Raw genomic sequence first — 16703 nt, forward strand, 5'->3', positions numbered from 1 at the left:
TATACATCCACCACTTAAAAATCATTACAATTACAGTACTATAAGATTGAACATTGTGCCAAACTATATGGAATGGGTGTGTGTTAAAAGAAAAGCACGATTTCCCTTGTTGGGCTGATCGATTGATTTGCGTCAAGAGACCAATGTGTGTTACTACTAATTTCAATGAGACAATTAGACACGTTACTCGACAGAGGACAATCTAACAGTATTGGCAATATTATGATGGTGATTAATATGAAAGGTTACATACGCGGCATCCTGGAACCTCTTTTTAATGGTACTGAGATCCATCGGAGTTTTAATAACTTTTTTGTAGGTTGGAAATGCTTTGGTGTTGACCGGTAAGACGAATGGCCAGGCATCGTCATGTTGCTCCAACTGCTCGAGAAGCAGCTTACAAGGAGCCAGCTCTCGCTGTTGCTTCTTAGTAAGGGTCCTATTGTTCCCTTCCTTCCGCGGGGATGCCGTAGGGGTTGGCGGTTCCGACGAGCTGACGTCCTCTACGTGCGTGTTCGATGCCGTTGACGGGGTTGGACTGCGGCGCAAAACAACAGAGAAATTATTTGCACAATTAGCTTCCGTTTGCGGATCGATTCCGTCATAAAAGCTTCTGGACGAATGCATAATAGGCAGAGTTTCGACCGTGTCCGGCTGAGACGGTTTTGTTGCTTTTCCGATCGATGAAATTTCGTCTCTCTGATTTTCTTTTTTATTTTAGTTTTTTACTTTTTCATTCTCTCGCTCATCTTTCTTTCTCTATACTCTGCCTTCTGTATCGTACGGTTTTCATTCTCAGCGCTACCTTTTACGATGGATATATCTGATGCAACAATCAGGTTTTAGTCGATGGTGAACGAATGCTCGCAAGCAATACATTAGTAACGGTGCACAGCGTGCAAGGTGTCCGACGAGAAGAAACTCATCTATACGCCTATCGTCAATTTTAGGATCTAGGAGAACGCGCAAAATTTAACCCTATTAAGACCGATGAAATCCATATTTAAGACTCGAGTACAAAATTTAGTCTCGCAGGGTACCTCGTGGAACACCCTGCATTTATGAAAAGACGCCATATATGTTAATTAAAACCTGCCACGATTCTGCGACACGGGCCGGGGATTAAGTCGGTACAATTGTATTAGAGCAGTTTATGTAAATAGTGCTTTCGTTTTGAAACTTTTTATTCAATCGGAATACTTGTTCATCATTCGCTTTCGCTGAATGTTATTATCAATATATGTGTTGAATATATAGGTTTTTTTTTAATGTACTTCATATTAAACGTTGTTAAGCCAACGAGTCGACAATGGTTTGTTTGTTTGTTAACGTAATCACCTAGCTGGTGGATGATCAGAACTTTCACTTTCTCTGGTGCCTCCTCCTTTGGTATGACTCCTTCGACTACTATTTCTCTTCTTTGGCTGTTTACTGTGGCAATTTGAGCAATACCATTTTCCCCTCGGCATCTGTAAACGAAGGTTTATCAACCATACACTATTCCCCGTTCTCCTCTTCATATACTCAACATAAGAATACAAAATTATACAAGATGTTTGGCTCACTTTTGGCATAACAGGATTATGACAGTCGGTGTGATAAGCCCTCGGACATAGCTCGCAAAGAACCAAATTTTTTCCAACTCTTTTTCCACATACTAAACAATTACGTTCCCCTGTTGCCTTATTCATACATTCGTGACAGTACCTGCAGCAACAAAACAAACGCCATTATTCAAACTGAAATTTTCGAGATATACATAATATGCTGTATTTAATAATAACGTACCAGTCACCGTCAGGAATGTTTTCCATTTTTGGACGGAAGCAATAAGTATGGTAGCCGCGGTCACAGCCATCGCAAAGCAAAAGTTTATCTTCGTTATCACCGCTGTGACAAAACTGACAATTCTGTAACAAAACAATATTTGTCAAAGGAATGAAAAAGTGCTCAAGACACAAGATGAGCGACCACTACATTTCAACTTGACGTGAAAATTTAAAGGTAACTCGTCCAGCGTCTATAAAACTTTTTGATTACATTCGATTATCATTAATCAATAACGTAATAAAAATAAAGTTATTTAGGCAAGAAACTATGATTTTATTTTACTTTAAATGCATTCGTTATGTAAGAAGCAGGTAATAGGTTTTCTTTCAAGTTAATCACATTATTTTTGCCAGTTTTTAAGCAAGCATGACAACAAGCAGAGCATTCTTTTCGGTTAAAATCTAACACTTTATCATTGAACATAGAGGCTTTAGAAAAAAGAAAGGGGAACCGGTAACCTAATAGGGATTTACAGCAACTATAATTAGTGTATAAATTAACATAAGCGAATAAAACAGTAGAGTAATTTTAAATCAATTATAAGTAGCAAAAGCTTTACATGCTACCGTTACGTTAAACTCTGACCACCATAAAACGTACGTTCTTTTTCCTCTTGAATACAATCTTTTACAGCTTTCATGACTCGAACCACGATCAAATTCGTGGGTCTTATTTTCGTTAAATTTAGGGATTTAAAATACGTCTGTTACAGAGGATTAAGGAGAGGCTATTCGATATAAAGGGATATTAAATTCAGTCAGCGTCATGATCAAGATTGTAAGTCGAGCAATACAGGTGAAAATTTGCAAAGTTGCTTTTGAGAAAATGTGCCTTTGGAAAGAGCCAGGAATCGCATAAACTATAAAGGTAAATATACGTGTGTACGTCATTTATGTCGCAATCTGAAGAGATTTTTGGTGAGCCATCGGGTAGAGGAGAGTGTAACGTGGATCTGGATGGAAGAGAAGGTAAAGGTTGGTTAGTAAGTTAGTGCGAATACCCACAGAGGCCTGAGAAGTAGTCAATAGCTGATTGTATTGAGTGGTAGCTTTGAGTGAGACGCAGCGGTTTCGCAGTTTCACGCAGACCGCGTTTCTAGCTGGTGTTAGACTCACAGCCTTCATGATGCTCTTGTCCCAAGCGATGCTGGCTTCAAGCATATAAAGCGCCATGGCGAGCTGTGCGGATGTATGTGCACGTGCTGTTGCTTCTCGCCAATTGTTCAATCCTCTCGGTGTTGTCTCTTCCGGTGGTGCAGGTGCCTGATTATTCTGTTCAGAATTATTGGAATTTGCGTTTGCAGCTGCTGCTTGTTCTGCCTTAAGTGCCGTTAAGTTTGGATCACCAGTGCTATGAAATTTTAACATTTTTTGTTTATTTTGTAATAGTAAGAGAAGAATGCAACATCTATGCTACCATCTTTTTTGTTTCTTACCAAACTCCCAGTGGTGGTTTCAGGTATCTCCTTTCTATGGCGGCTTCCAACGAAAGTAACCTCTGTCGGGCTTGCTCGACTGCACTAATCTTTTCCATTTCGTTCAACTTTTCAATCTCGTCAGCCTCTTCGGTTCCAGCTCGGGGAGGCAACTTCCAGCCTTTAACCTGCATGCTAGCATTGGCTACTTTATCTTCCAGGGCCTCGACTTGTTCCAACAACTGTGCGTCTACTCGAAGCGCCACTTGTTCACTCCAGACAGATGGATCATCCGGTTTTGGAATCGGTGCGTCCGAGTCTTCGTTACCAGTTTGCAGATCAGTCGCTGCCAGATTTCCAGGATCGACATTGATCTTTCCCGTTACAGCAAGAAAAGACTCCATCGTGGCCCAAGTGGTACGTTTTAATTCTTTTTCACGAACGCCTCGCGAATGAAGATGCTCCAGTAATTCTTGGAAGGTATCCACGTCGGTTATCCTCCACCAGCCGTATCTCAACTCTAAAAATGTAACATTAGCATTATTGAAATTACTGGTGGATAAGCATTTAGGTATTCCAGCTTTCTTCATGCACTACAAAATATACCTTCTGCTACGGGTTTAGCCTCTCCAGGGGGAGGCAGTCCGTGTACTTTTAAGTATTCCAGCTGAGTAGCTTCGTCTTGCGTTAAGATCAGTGGGGCAGGACTATCGCATCTTTCATAACCAGGACTAGCGGGTGGAGGGAACACAGGTATTCTAAGCTCTGTAGGCTCGGCAATGCCGAAAATTTGCTTAGTACTTGGACCAGGAGTGTCGCAAGTTTCGCGCGGTAATATGGAAAACCAGTTGGGTTCTGCGTTGCTACCTGTAATTAAACACGAGTTATAATTTGTCAGTAAAGTGAAGAAAAAGATGTTGAAACTCACAGGAAACATTTATACCGTTTATATCTTTTCCATTATGCAGACTATTCACGTGATTAAACTTGTCTCCGTTAGATATTGCTTCAACAATTTTGTCCTCCATAATTTTTACAGCTGGCTTCACCTCTACAATTTCATCTTTCCCCTTCTTCGGCTCCTTAATCTCATCAACTTCCATAACTTCTGTTTCCTGTTTAATTTCTTCGGATGTGACGTTTGTCTTTGCATCAGTCATTATACTGTCGACATCGTTATTCTTCTCTTCTTTGATGTTGCCAGTTTTATCAGTAACACAGTTTTGTACCGATTCTTTCTTGCAGTTGACCTCCTCTTTCTCAGATTTCACTTTTTCGTTTCCATTCTCCTCGGGCTCACTAGAATCGTGCTTCTTTTCATTCTTGACGTCGTCCGTCGTGTCCTCGCCATTTTCTCGATTAGATACTTCGGATTTGTCCTCAGCCTTTTTCTCTTCCATGTTTTTGTATTTCTCATCAAGTTGCGCTTGGAGATCTAGTATTTCAGGCTCGGCACTTTCCATAGCCTCGACAAAAATACCACCCGCATTAGCTAATTCCCAATATCTCCGCCAGTATCGATCCTGACCAAAAATATGAGCTCTTAGCTGTTTCGAGGAGCTATTTAATTTTTGTAACTGTTCTTCCGATTGCTTCAGCAGTTTATCCAGTTTCTTGCCCAGTTCTTCCCCCGATAAGTTTTTATCCTCTTCCTAAAATAAAATGGAAGAAAAATACACATTAAATAATTCTAAAAGCAGTGTGTGCTGAACCTACTAAAAGCAAAAAAATGCTTACCTCTTCCGGCTGAGTGCCCTCGCTTTCATTCTCAGACATATCTTCGACTTCATCGTCGTGATGAAGATTCTCTTCCGGAGTTGGAGTAGGGGTAGGAGTAGGAGTAGGAGTTGGAGTTGGGGTTGGGGTTGGGGTTGGAGTTGGAGTTGGAGTTGGAGCAGCATCCGTGGTAGCATTTGCATTCGTCGCATTAGTAGTATTCGTCGTATTTTCTTCCTCTCCTTCCTTCTTTTCTATGATGATCGTGTCCCCGGTTTTGTTCACGATAACGCCGACAGCTTCCATTCTAACCTTTCGGCTGTGCAATTGCCTGAGTCTACAAATGACGATGCGTAACAGTGTGAGAGAGGTGAGTGATACGTGATAAGATTAAAATTAAAAAGAGAGATACTTTGTAGCGAGAAAATTTCAGATAAAACCTACTTTCTGATTTTGGTATCCAAAACAAATCTCTCCTTCCTAAGTTGAGCGACGGTTTCGAGGCTACCCTCGATTTGTTTGATCACAGCCTTGTTTTGCAATAATTCGTTGCAAAGGAACGCTAGCATTTGCGCCTTGTGCGTCGGGTTGAGGGCCAGGAACGGTTTGTCCCTGAGTCGCTCGGACATCTTCCATGTTTCGTTGTTGTGCAGATGCTCGTAGAACTGGGCGTTCTTTCCGGAACACGTGGAGGCATTGTCACCTCCGTTCTGATGGTGATCCGCGAATCTCTTGTCCCTCTCACGCTCCAGGCAGACACCCGTGAGTGCCTTGATCTCGCCCGTTGCATTGGCGTACAAATAAATTCGCAGGACCTCGCTGATATTGGCGTGTGTGATGTCAGCTTGCCTCAGACTCTGACCCAAGCCAGTGGTGTGTCTCGCGGGCTGGGGTATTCCTGGATCCTCGATTGCGCACACTAGCAAATGCGTCATTACAGAGAGCATCTCTTCCTCCGCCTCTTCGTCGTTCAGCAGAGCTAGTTGCAAACTCTTCAGGCTCGGCAATGATTCCATGTCTGCAATGTTAATTCGAGTGTTACGATGCCGGCCTGTCTCTCTTCTGACGAATTTTAAGGAAAATCCCCAAAAATCTATTATGCACTCACCGAAGCCCAATGTTTCGCCAAAATTATGCAAAAACTCGAACACCATAACAATATCTGCAAAAGCCTGACCGGGAAGCTTCAAGCCAGGTAGTCTTTTAATATCCGGCAGTGGTCTGTGATCTGAAAATCATAAGGAATGTAAGAAAAATGTGTTCAAAGGCAAAAAGATATTGCGCAAAGCGAATAGAGGACCGAGTCTACCTGTCAATTCCATATCTTCGACGGGCTTTCTTATTTGTTCGACCAATTCCATTTCCATTTTTCGTTGCTCCGCTCGTTTCTCCTTCGTTGCTATTCTCTCGGCTCTTGCCTCCAATCGTTTCTTCTCTCGCTCCTCCATTTTGCGCCGATTCTCCAGTGCCCTCACCAGGGCCATGTGTTGTCTTCGTCTTTCTCTCTCCTAAATTAATGTCGAGAAGAGCGTAAGAAGAAAAGAATACGCGTAACCCACGTTACCATAGTGTTAATTGACAATGACAGCGTGATACAAGTAATATATAAGAGATGCGAAGAATGAGAATGGCATTCTACTCAGTTGCGAAGATTCGATTGTATTGTCAAAACGATATGTTTCGATGCACCTTGTCTCGAGTAAGATATCAGAGTCACGCACAAACTACACAAGAAGTTTAGAGGATAGAGAGAGAGAGAGATAGGGGAGGAGGGTAGAATGGGAGGGAAAGAGAAGAAAATATATTTTTTCGTCTTCGCGCTTTTCTACGGATCTTCGGATCTCAAAGCAAAGATTTGAATACACGGACAACGACAAACTCTACAACCGTCCCAAATACTTTCACGTATCACGGCAATTACCATACCAATACAAAATTATAGGAAAACGAACCGGTGTGCATCATTGCGCTTAGCTCGCGAGATTTCTCTTTTCTTGCTAAAAACAAAAATCGATATCTCGGGAAAAATGCGGATCACGGTAATTGCGCTCATCGTTAATTCTCTTCTTCTTCTTCTTTTATATTAGCGTGCACGTGTATATGTTGGTGGAAACTGGAATCTCGGATCAAATTGATGTTGCGACAAATTTGTATTGGTTTTTAATGCACTGATGGGTTTTAAGTTGGAAGTAATGTAAAAAAAAACACACACACATACACACAAAACTAAAAATCCAGGAGGATTATGGACTTGTGGATAATATTGTAAAAAGAAAAAGAAACGAAACTAAAAAGACGTAGTTGTGATCGTTGGCCATATCTCGAGTTAGTTTTAATTGAATTTAGGTATGAGAGAGACATACCAGCTCGACGGTGTAGAGCATCTCGCGCTGCTTGGTGAGCTCCTGCATGTACATCTGCGGCACAAAACACATCCACAGTCCACCAGTGCTCAAACTACTCGTAAAAACTAACTTTCGTCCCTTTCTTTTGTGCGTTCATACTTTTATCGAATTAAACCGGCTCGAAAAAACCGGAAGGAAAAAGTTTAATGAAAAACAAAAAAAAATAAAATAAAATAAAAATACAAAGTATGGAAAAATAGAATTCTCAACTTATAGGCAAAAATATATAAAAAAAAATTGCTACTTACTACGAGAACCAATAAAGTCACTCAAAACATATCAAAGTATATATCGTATAATATAAGGCATAACACAAAGTTAAATAATAATAATCGTACTAGAAATCTATATGAGATTCATTGTTCTCTTCTTCTCTTTTCTTATAAATGTATGAAATGATAAAAAAAAATCATACGAACAGTCGCACATGAAAGGCAATCACCCGGAATGGTAAAAAAAAAAAGAAACGACAGTACCATGGTATATTAAAATGAAAGAATGCGCGAGTTTCGAGAAATTCGTTTATATTAATATTGTCAGCAAGTTCGATTAGCCCCAGCAAAGATATTGCATTAATTGCATTAATTAATGAAAATGAGAAAATGTTCTAAGAATTATATCTACCACGCGATTCACACACAGTCCGATCTAACTACCACTTGATAAGTATAGTGGATTATTCCTTGAATTTGATAGACTCACCTGTTCTTTTAGCATTACCGCTTGCTGTCTCTTTAATTCTCTCTCCTGTAAAAGAGAAATTTTCCATCTTAATTACATAATAATTTTCAGCTTGAAGAATGCATTCGTGTGCTAGCGATAAAGTTGATAAAAAGATCGTGTATGGGAGAGATATACACGCGTAAAAAGTTTGTTCAATTAATGCAAAATAGACTTGTACATTACCTGTTGCTTTCGTTGTTGCTCTTCCAGTCTGAGTTTCTCCACCTCTTCCTGCCGTTTTTTCCGCGCCTGCGCACACGCCATACACACGTCACTCACATTCATAATTTGCATTGTCAAATTATTAATTTGTTCTTTCTCTCATTTTATCAATAAAGTTCCTCTGCGAAAAGTACAAGTTAACTCTGCCAATTGCTCATTATTACGAAAAATTCCATTAAAATGCGTGCAAAAATCAACTCTACCCTTTTCTATATTACATACCTACATACCTTATTAATTTGTACTTTTCGCGAAAGCTGTCTAAAGTTAAATCATTAATGCACCCTACTAAACTTGTAACAGTGTATCTTATTTAATCATTTAAAGTTCGTTCACTAAATTCAATTTGTTTAATTGATTCTTCGTTAATTCGGGTGACAGAGCGTTAAAAAAAACAACAACAAATGATTAAATTGATTTGAAATGATTGTGTGACAGAAAATTGTGATTGCTAATCAATCGAGGTTTCTTCCTTGAATTTTCCTGCAGCGTCTGAAAAATTGTCTACGACTGGTATACAGATTATCGAGCTTAATGAAAACTGATAAAAAAAATTGGAGGAACAAAAAAATTTTTTCTTGACACAATCATAATAATGTTTAAAAAATTAATATTTTTGGAACAATTAGAACAACGAAGCTATAAACAGTGAAGAAAAGTGTGAGATATATATGTAAATACTATATAGTAGAGATTGAAATATATACTATATATATATATACATTATACATTAAGCTCATTTAATTTGTTTGATAGAAAAGTAACTTGTGAAATATATACCGATAGAGAATAGAGAAAATACATGCGATGTTAAAACCCCCCAATGAGATAAAGAGCGAGAGAGAGAGAGCGAGAGAGAGAGAGAGAGAGAGAAAGATATATATATATATATATATATAAAATGTTTTCATCTCGAAATTGCAGCCAAGCAAAGTATATAGTATAATACGAGAGTCTTGGAAAGAGCGATCAAAGCTCTTCACGGCCCTTCGACAATACTGATTATACACGAACGAAATAATGAATGTTCCTTATATGAGACAGAGAAGAAAAATCACTACGAAATGCGAAAGAGTATATGAATATATGGAAAACCAACACCGATTTACACGAAGAGTTTAAAGAACGAAAACGACAAGAAGAGGTAAAGTGAAAATTTAGTGAACATGCAATGGGGCCAAGCAATACTCGCCTATGTATGCACATAATATATTAGTGATCGCTTAAGCTTATAAATATATACGTATATATAAATATATATGTATATACCAAATTTATATAAATATATATCTATATATAAAAATACTGTTCATATACTATTACCTATAAGTAGGACGTAACATAATGGAGAGACAGCAACAAATGTAAATGTAACAGTTTTTAAGACGATTATTTCATAAAAAATAGAGATCATCACAGAGATCTAACATGGAGACGCGAGAATGCTCCTTACGCTTTATCGATATAAGAGAGAGAAGCTTATTGATTTAAAATATATAGCATAATATACTGATATCTCTCAATACAGGTAATCGAAAAAAAAGTAAGGCATGCTGGATAATCGTGTAGCTAGCTGTTATTATGTATAGTGACAGGAGAAGCTAAGGCACAGGATAGCATTGCAATATAGCCGCTCTTTCTTTTCAAATATCCTATAATAAATCGTCAGTCTTAATCAAGTGCCTTTAAAACTCATCTAAATTTTTCACAAGTCTTAATATTAAAAATGAAAGAAAAAAATGGAAAGACGTCAAGAGAAAAGACCTATGCTCTTCTTATCGAAAAATAAGAAGTAATCGTTTGTAATTTCATAATTTTTGTCACATGGTACGTTCACGGTACAATGGGAAAACGATTCAGTGTATTTTCGTCAGTAAATCAAAAGAGTATAGATATCTCGAGGACAAGAAATATCACAGATCAGTCAGTCTTGTTATTTATCGACATTGTTTACGGTTATATATGCGGCATTAATATATATATATAGGTATAGGAATAATTTTTTCGATAGTCATCAAACTCCATACTCCGTGTTAATGGTACGAGATAAATTTTAACACAAGTCTAACAGCGATAGAAGAATGCAGAATTTTCTACTGAACGCAGTGTCCTAACGTTAAAAATTATGCGGTTTTAGTGAGATTTTCATAGCCTCCGGACACAATTCCTCTTAAACTCATAACAAGTTTCCTCTTACCTTTACACATCTACACAGAAAGCTTGGGCTTCCCGAATTCTCATAAAAGCGATAGGACAAAAATGAAAAGAAAATAATAAAAATAGAGTAAAATGCAAAACTAAAGAGCTTGAAAATCTCGCATGAGAGAAAAAGAATTCAAGGTCAGAGACTAAAATATACATAGGGAGCATGTACATAGAGGGGCATGGGGTGGAGTTCAGGCGGGGTTGTTGGAGTAACCAAAAAAGTTGATGAGAAACTACATAGTGTGATTAGGATATATAATAATAATTAACGCAATATCAAAGATCATCGCGCGAATAGCCACAAACGTTTTACGAGATTTTCCACGGGCTTTGAGAGAGGCGTTATAGGCAGCAAAAATTTTACCGAAGCCAAAATTCGACGTTGCTCTCGCAACGTCGATTAGGGAAATCCTTAGAGATGGCTGTGGATTTATGGATGGAGATTGTGAGAGAGGAGGGAAGGGTGCTGCTACACAGACAGAATTAGGGAGTATAGAGAAAACTGAACGTATATACGGATACAAATGGAACGATGGTTGAATATGAAGGAGGAATTTCATAAATTTTTGGGTGTCTATATGAAGCTGATTCGGTTGATGGTCGAGAGCACGAAAGGTATGGGTTTTGTAGTTGTACAAAGCTAAATGAGAGACGATGATGGGAGTGGGGATAGAAATGAGAGTAAAAGAAAAAATAGAAAGAGCAAGAGCAAGAGCAAGAGAGAGAGAGAGAGAGAGAGAGAGAGAGAGAGAGATGTGAAATTTTGGAGCGTCGGAGTTTGAAGATGAGGGCTGGGGTTGGGGGTGGGGTAGGGGCGGAGGGGCTGAAGGTGCCATACACGACATCTTACCTCCAGAAGTTCCTGACTTTGCGTCTGGGTCTGTGCCTGGTGAGTGGAATTGTCCAGGTGGAGAGCGTTGTTGATCGTGACGCTGGTCGGTGAGGAGGAGGAGGAGGAGGTGGCGGCTGCGGCGGCGGCAGCGGCAGCAGCAGCAGCAGCGGCGGCGGCGGCAATGGAGGCGGCAGCAGCAGACACGGTTTGCGAGGTGAGAAGAGATGCGACGGAGGGTGGAACCGTGATCGGGGGCGGCAGGGCGCTCGGACCGGACTGCGGGGCCTGTGCCGGGGGTGGCGGCGGCAGCGGCTGCGGCTGCGACTGCGGCACCGATGACACCGGTGACGGCGTCAGCGTGCTCGTGCAGCTCGGTATCGGGGCTGACGGGAGCGCGGCGGCGCAGGGCGAGGAGGTACCGCGTCCCCCCGAGACCGGCTGAATCGACGATTTCTTCGGCGCGTCCTCCAGATCCGAGTGCTGCTGCTGCATCATATCGCGATTCCTCCAGCTCTCCGCGATGCTCTCCCGGTTCTTCCAAATGGTCGCCACTGTGCTGCTCGCCAGGCCCAGCTCCCGCGCCACGTCGCTCTTACTCTTCCCTCTCTCGATCTCTTGGATGATCTTCATCTTCTGCTTGATCGTGAACGCTAGCCGCTTTCGACCCTGCGTTTGGTTTCGGGGATGCCCATAATCGATCGCGTTAATCAACCAGTCTCATCGTCTCTCCTCTTACTCTCTCCCCCCTTCCCACCCCCACCCCCCTCACTCACTCATCAGTTACCATTACTCTATTCACATCATTATATAGTATACTTCATTACTTCTACCTTGCCTTTCTCATGCGAATCCAAACAAGATTCGACCTCTCTAATCACAGGCGAAGCTTCGGGGCTATACACGCGACAAACAAGCAAAAAGCCTCTAGAGACTCTATACAGTATAGTGGTACCTTTTTCTCATTTTTTCCTCCTCCTTCTTCTTCATCTTCTTCTCTTCTTCCTCTTCTTCTTGTTCTCCTCCTACTCCGCATTTCCAATTATACTGGCAACTTACTTCGACAAGTGCGACACTACGCGAAGCTATATAGTATATGTATATATAGTATGTATATATGAGGTATCGAGGAATTTTGGCGAGGGGGAGCGGGGTGGGGTCGAGGTGGGATTACGGTGACTGGGTTTCTCTGGCAAGGTAGCCTGGTTCCGCGAGAGTTTTTGAATGGAATGGATAATATTTTGTAGATATGTATATCTATATTTGTAGTAGCATATATGTGACGAGAAGAGAACAGCGTCGATTAGGATCGATTATGTTCAGTGATCTGGGCATCCCTAGCTCGCGCTTTCGGATCCTCCAATCCAACCATATCTATACATTACTATAATGTTTCGCCTGAGAGAGACGTTCTTTCCTTTCTTTCACACTCCTCGACTATATATATATATATATGTATGTACGTGTTGGAGACGCAGTGATGTTCGGTGCATGTGGATGTTGGTGCGTGTATCAATGTATGGGAATGTCGATGAACGAATGAATGAGTGAGTGATAGCGATTTCAAGGACCAAAGGTGGTGGTAACCCGTTTTCTAGAAAGGATTCTGCCAGGGATTCTTAGAAAGCTTTATCGTAAATGGGCCAAATCTCAGCTTTCTACGTTTTGGGTTATCTATGTATATAGCGCAAAACAATAATTGCGCAAAAGAAATCTCTCAAAAACAATGTGGAAGAAGCAGGTATTAAATACTAGGAGATTATTAAAATTTCTCTTTCGTACTGCTTTGTATAAAAACAAAAGAGAAGGAAAAAATTATGCAAATCATATGTACTATTATGTATATACAATATAAAAGAGCGATTCTTTTCTCACGATTAAATTAATAAAAATAAATAAATACTCATTTTCTATTGTTTCTCGTGTTATTCGTATAGTTGGTCACTGTCTGTTCTCCGATCTTGGAACTGTTTCCAGTCATCGATAGATTTCGGCTCGTTTATTCGAGCGATTTTAATAACACTCGGATAATCGGAGTACATTCATCGTGACACACTTCGAGAAAATCAATGTTCCAGATGTAAATATATATATATATATATGTAAATAAAAAGCACAATATCTCTTTTGTACATTGTCGATAAACCAGAGGAGCGATAAAAACGCACAAAATATACTAGGACAGAGAGAGAGAGAGAGAGAGAGAGAGAGAGAGAGAGAGAGAGAGAAAGAGAGACACGATTGTATGAATTTTGGATCTGACGTACAAAAGAGGCATTATTTAGGTGTATGCATCGAATGAACTACGTATCGAGCACAAGAAATTTCGATGCGGATACTTTGGAAATTGTTGCGTTTGAATTTTAGTGGTACCGAAATACGGAGAGCGACGCCACTGACACAAATCTCATAATACATGTAAGTTGATGAAAGATTTCGTCGTTAAATAGATATATACATAAATTTGATTACATTTGCATGATAAGGCAGCGAACCAATCGATAAGACGATAAGAAGAATTTATTGTAAGGTCCAGGTCAGTGTAGCGCGTCTCGCGTATTCTCACTCTGTTCGAGCTAATCTCGGTTGTTTGAAAAGCGAAGAAAGAGAAGAAAACCCGATCGAACTCGTGCTCGATCGCGTCACTTTTTCACCGAGTGCATAGCGGAAAGGGTAAAGAACGTAATATGCAGCACACATGACTATTCCTCAGGGTTCTAACGCTCCGATCTAATAAAACTTTACCAAAGGAAAGCAAAACTAAAAATGGACTATAGGGCCAGGACATGCTGGATTCTCCTGTCACTATCGCTAGCGATCGTTAATTGGCAAATGGCGAGGGGGGGGGGGTGGTAATCGTGGCTCGATTGGCATTCTAGTGTCCGAGGACATTGGGACGCTGTTGGTTAACATGGGGCCAAGGATATATGCGAGTATAAAAGAGTATATTTCTATACAAATATATATAATATATATATATATGACAGAATTATAAATACATGTGCGTGTATAGATAAATAAAGCAGTGGATATTTATCTATAGAAACATGTAGGTATAAAGAATACGGCACACGCACGCGCACACACATACACACACACACATATAGAGCATGCGACACGCACGAGAGGTGAACAAAATACAACAAACGCAGGTATCCCAAATAGAGTAAGAGAACAGTTTTTGTGAATGAAACAACAAGATATTGAAACAAACGTGGAACAGAGTTGAGAGGAAACGAAAAGGAAAAACTTACCTCGAGAAGCTGTTGATTTCTGATCTCGCGTTCCCTTCTCACCGCCTCTTGTCGCTCCGATTTTTCTTGCTCCTTGATAAGCCTGCAGAGATGAGAATAAAGTTGAAATATACGGGGAGGAGCGAAGGAACGAACGAAGGAAAAAGAGAACGACAGTTATGAAGAATAAAATATTTACCTAGCTTGCTCCTTGTGCCTCTGCGCTTCTTCCTTGGCCAACTTCTTCGCATAGGCGAGCTTATCTCTCTCATACTGATTATTTACTCTTACGTCTCTAAAGCCGCCAGCAGCCCTGAGCTCTTCCAATCTCCTAGCGACTTCCTGTGCACCGAGCCTCACGAATTCAGCTTCCGCTAGACCCATCGTTGGCTGCAGAAACTCCCCGACCAGAGGACGCGAGGAGAAGGAAAAATTGGCCGTCGTTAATTCGGCAGGATTTTGTTGCTCCAAAAACTGTACGATGACCAATAATTTGTCAGATGTTTATATACGGTACTCGGGTACTTTGGCGCAGGATTCTCTCCTTCCTCTTTTTTCCCCCATCGGATATAGGAATTAATATCGAAGAAATTACCTTGACCAGATCAGGACTGCTCCTGAAGGTCTTCCCGCAAGGACTGTAATAGGAAACATCGCCCTTTATCACTCCCGTTTTCCCAAGTCCTTTAATCACAGTCTCTCGCTTCCATCCACGCTCCAAGGGAACCTGAAGGTCCCTGTCGCTTGGCTTGAGCTTTCTTCTTTTCGCACTGGGTGTACCATCCGCATTGTCGTCATCGGTATCCGTGACGACATCGGTGTTGCTACCGCTCTCGCTGGTCACATCCATGTTGCTCTCCTCGCCGGATACTTCCATCAATTTGTTCTTCATCTTCTCCTGCAAAGAGCGCTATATAGCAAGTAGATGTTTAGTCAAAATCATAAATAACAAATCAAGCACGAAGCAGGAAGTTCCTTTCCGAGTAATCCGCATGATTCTTCAGGTACATTCAATAATAATGAAACAAACTAATCTTCTCTGGCAGCAGAAAATCATATACGAAGGTGAAGAGACGCGAGAAAGAAAAAGGATTTAGGAAATAAGAGAAATATAGACTCGAGCTGAAAATTTACCTGGTTCTTGTCATCGATTTGACCAATAGTGGAGCCAGGTAATTGCGCTGCAAGGATGTTAGACCTGAGCAGGGAGACTTGATGAGATAACGGTAGATTGGGATCTAAGGTAGGAGTAGGCTTAATGCCCAAAGCTCTGCTTTGCGCGAGCAGCGAAGCTACAGTGTTCTTTTTAGGCTTCGACACGCCACGACCCAGATTTCTCGGTCGACCATCTTTATGGTGAGTACTGGCGCTCTCGCTTTCCTCACTTCCGCTGCTCGGTCGCTGCGGTGAATCCGCTGCTGCGAATAGCTGCGCTAAGGAAGGACTAGGTGATGCCGGCACCGGTACCTGCTGAGGTACCCTTCTCGGTTTAGGGCCTGGTTTTCGTCTTGCTGCAAATACAACGCAACACCACCATCGACGCGTTTATTATTAATGTTCTATTTGTCTAGAGAGAGAGAGAGAGAGAGAGAGAGAGAGAGAGAGACAAGAGGCTCTCTCCAAGTGGAAGAAATTCCGTGACACTCACAGGTCCTGTCAGAGGCAAGCAACGATTGGCTTAAATTACTGAGTTGACTGAGCGGTTGACTACCAGAAATCGGCGAGCTGTTGCTACTCGTGGCAGGCTTCAGTGATAAATTCAAAGGTGCATCGGCGTCGTTGGAACAATTGGTGTTGCTGGTCGTGTAGGATGGTGGAGCTTGCAGAACCGAACCATTCGTCGAGTACGCGGGTAATTTAATAACCTCCACCCGATCAACCGAATCCCTGTAGTCGTTCGATTCAGTCTGAAATGAAATAATAGTTTTCGTTAAACAAACGACCAAAATCATGCACGACCGAGTACTGCAGAGCGAAACGAAGTCAGTCGCAACAGCTAATAATAATCATTCAATTGTTTCTTATTTTGCAAAGATCATTGTTATATACGCATGAGCACATATGTAAATAGGTAAAAGAGTAAAGGCCTTATTAGGCGATGGTTGGCGTTGAATTTAAATCCGATA

At 41.0% G+C, this 16703-nt stretch overlaps 1 protein-coding gene across 6 annotated transcripts in view; it reads right to left on the reverse strand.

The window, feature by feature from the left end:
* Positions 1-16703, reverse strand: part of tou (toutatis) — a 75629-nt gene that overhangs the window by 3513 nt on the left and 55413 nt on the right. The window contains exons 10-30 of one of the 6 annotated variants that reach the window (XM_066747869.1): positions 16226-16484; positions 15712-16088; positions 15173-15475; positions 14777-15051; positions 14599-14680; positions 11366-12013; positions 8272-8337; positions 8068-8112; positions 7324-7377; positions 6270-6468; positions 6069-6188; positions 5405-5978; positions 4982-5297; positions 4173-4896; positions 3851-4111; positions 3266-3764; positions 2835-3180; positions 1789-1910; positions 1566-1707; positions 1339-1469; positions 254-538 (exon numbers count right to left, since the gene is read on the reverse strand). In XM_066747869.1, the coding sequence (XP_066603966.1) occupies positions 254-538; positions 1339-1469; positions 1566-1707; positions 1789-1910; positions 2835-3180; positions 3266-3764; positions 3851-4111; positions 4173-4896; positions 4982-5297; positions 5405-5978; positions 6069-6188; positions 6270-6468; positions 7324-7377; positions 8068-8112; positions 8272-8337; positions 11366-12013; positions 14599-14680; positions 14777-15051; positions 15173-15475; positions 15712-16088; positions 16226-16484 (5828 nt within the window). Of the gene's footprint in view, positions 1-253; positions 539-1338; positions 1470-1565; positions 1708-1788; positions 1911-2834; positions 3181-3265; positions 3765-3850; positions 4112-4172; positions 4897-4981; positions 5298-5404; positions 5979-6068; positions 6189-6269; positions 6469-7323; positions 7378-8067; positions 8113-8271; positions 8338-11365; positions 12014-14598; positions 14681-14776; positions 15052-15172; positions 15488-15711; positions 16089-16225; positions 16485-16703 lie in introns of all 6 variants that reach the window. The other 5 variants (XM_066747868.1, XM_066747870.1, XM_066747872.1 and 2 more) reach the window with 5 other exon arrangements.

This window comes from Prorops nasuta, unplaced genomic scaffold (genome assembly GCF_024137725.1).
Source record: "Prorops nasuta isolate Cenicafe-Biocafe unplaced genomic scaffold, Cenicafe_Pnas_1.2 PNAS00003, whole genome shotgun sequence".
Lineage (NCBI taxonomy): Eukaryota > Metazoa > Arthropoda > Insecta > Hymenoptera > Bethylidae > Prorops > Prorops nasuta.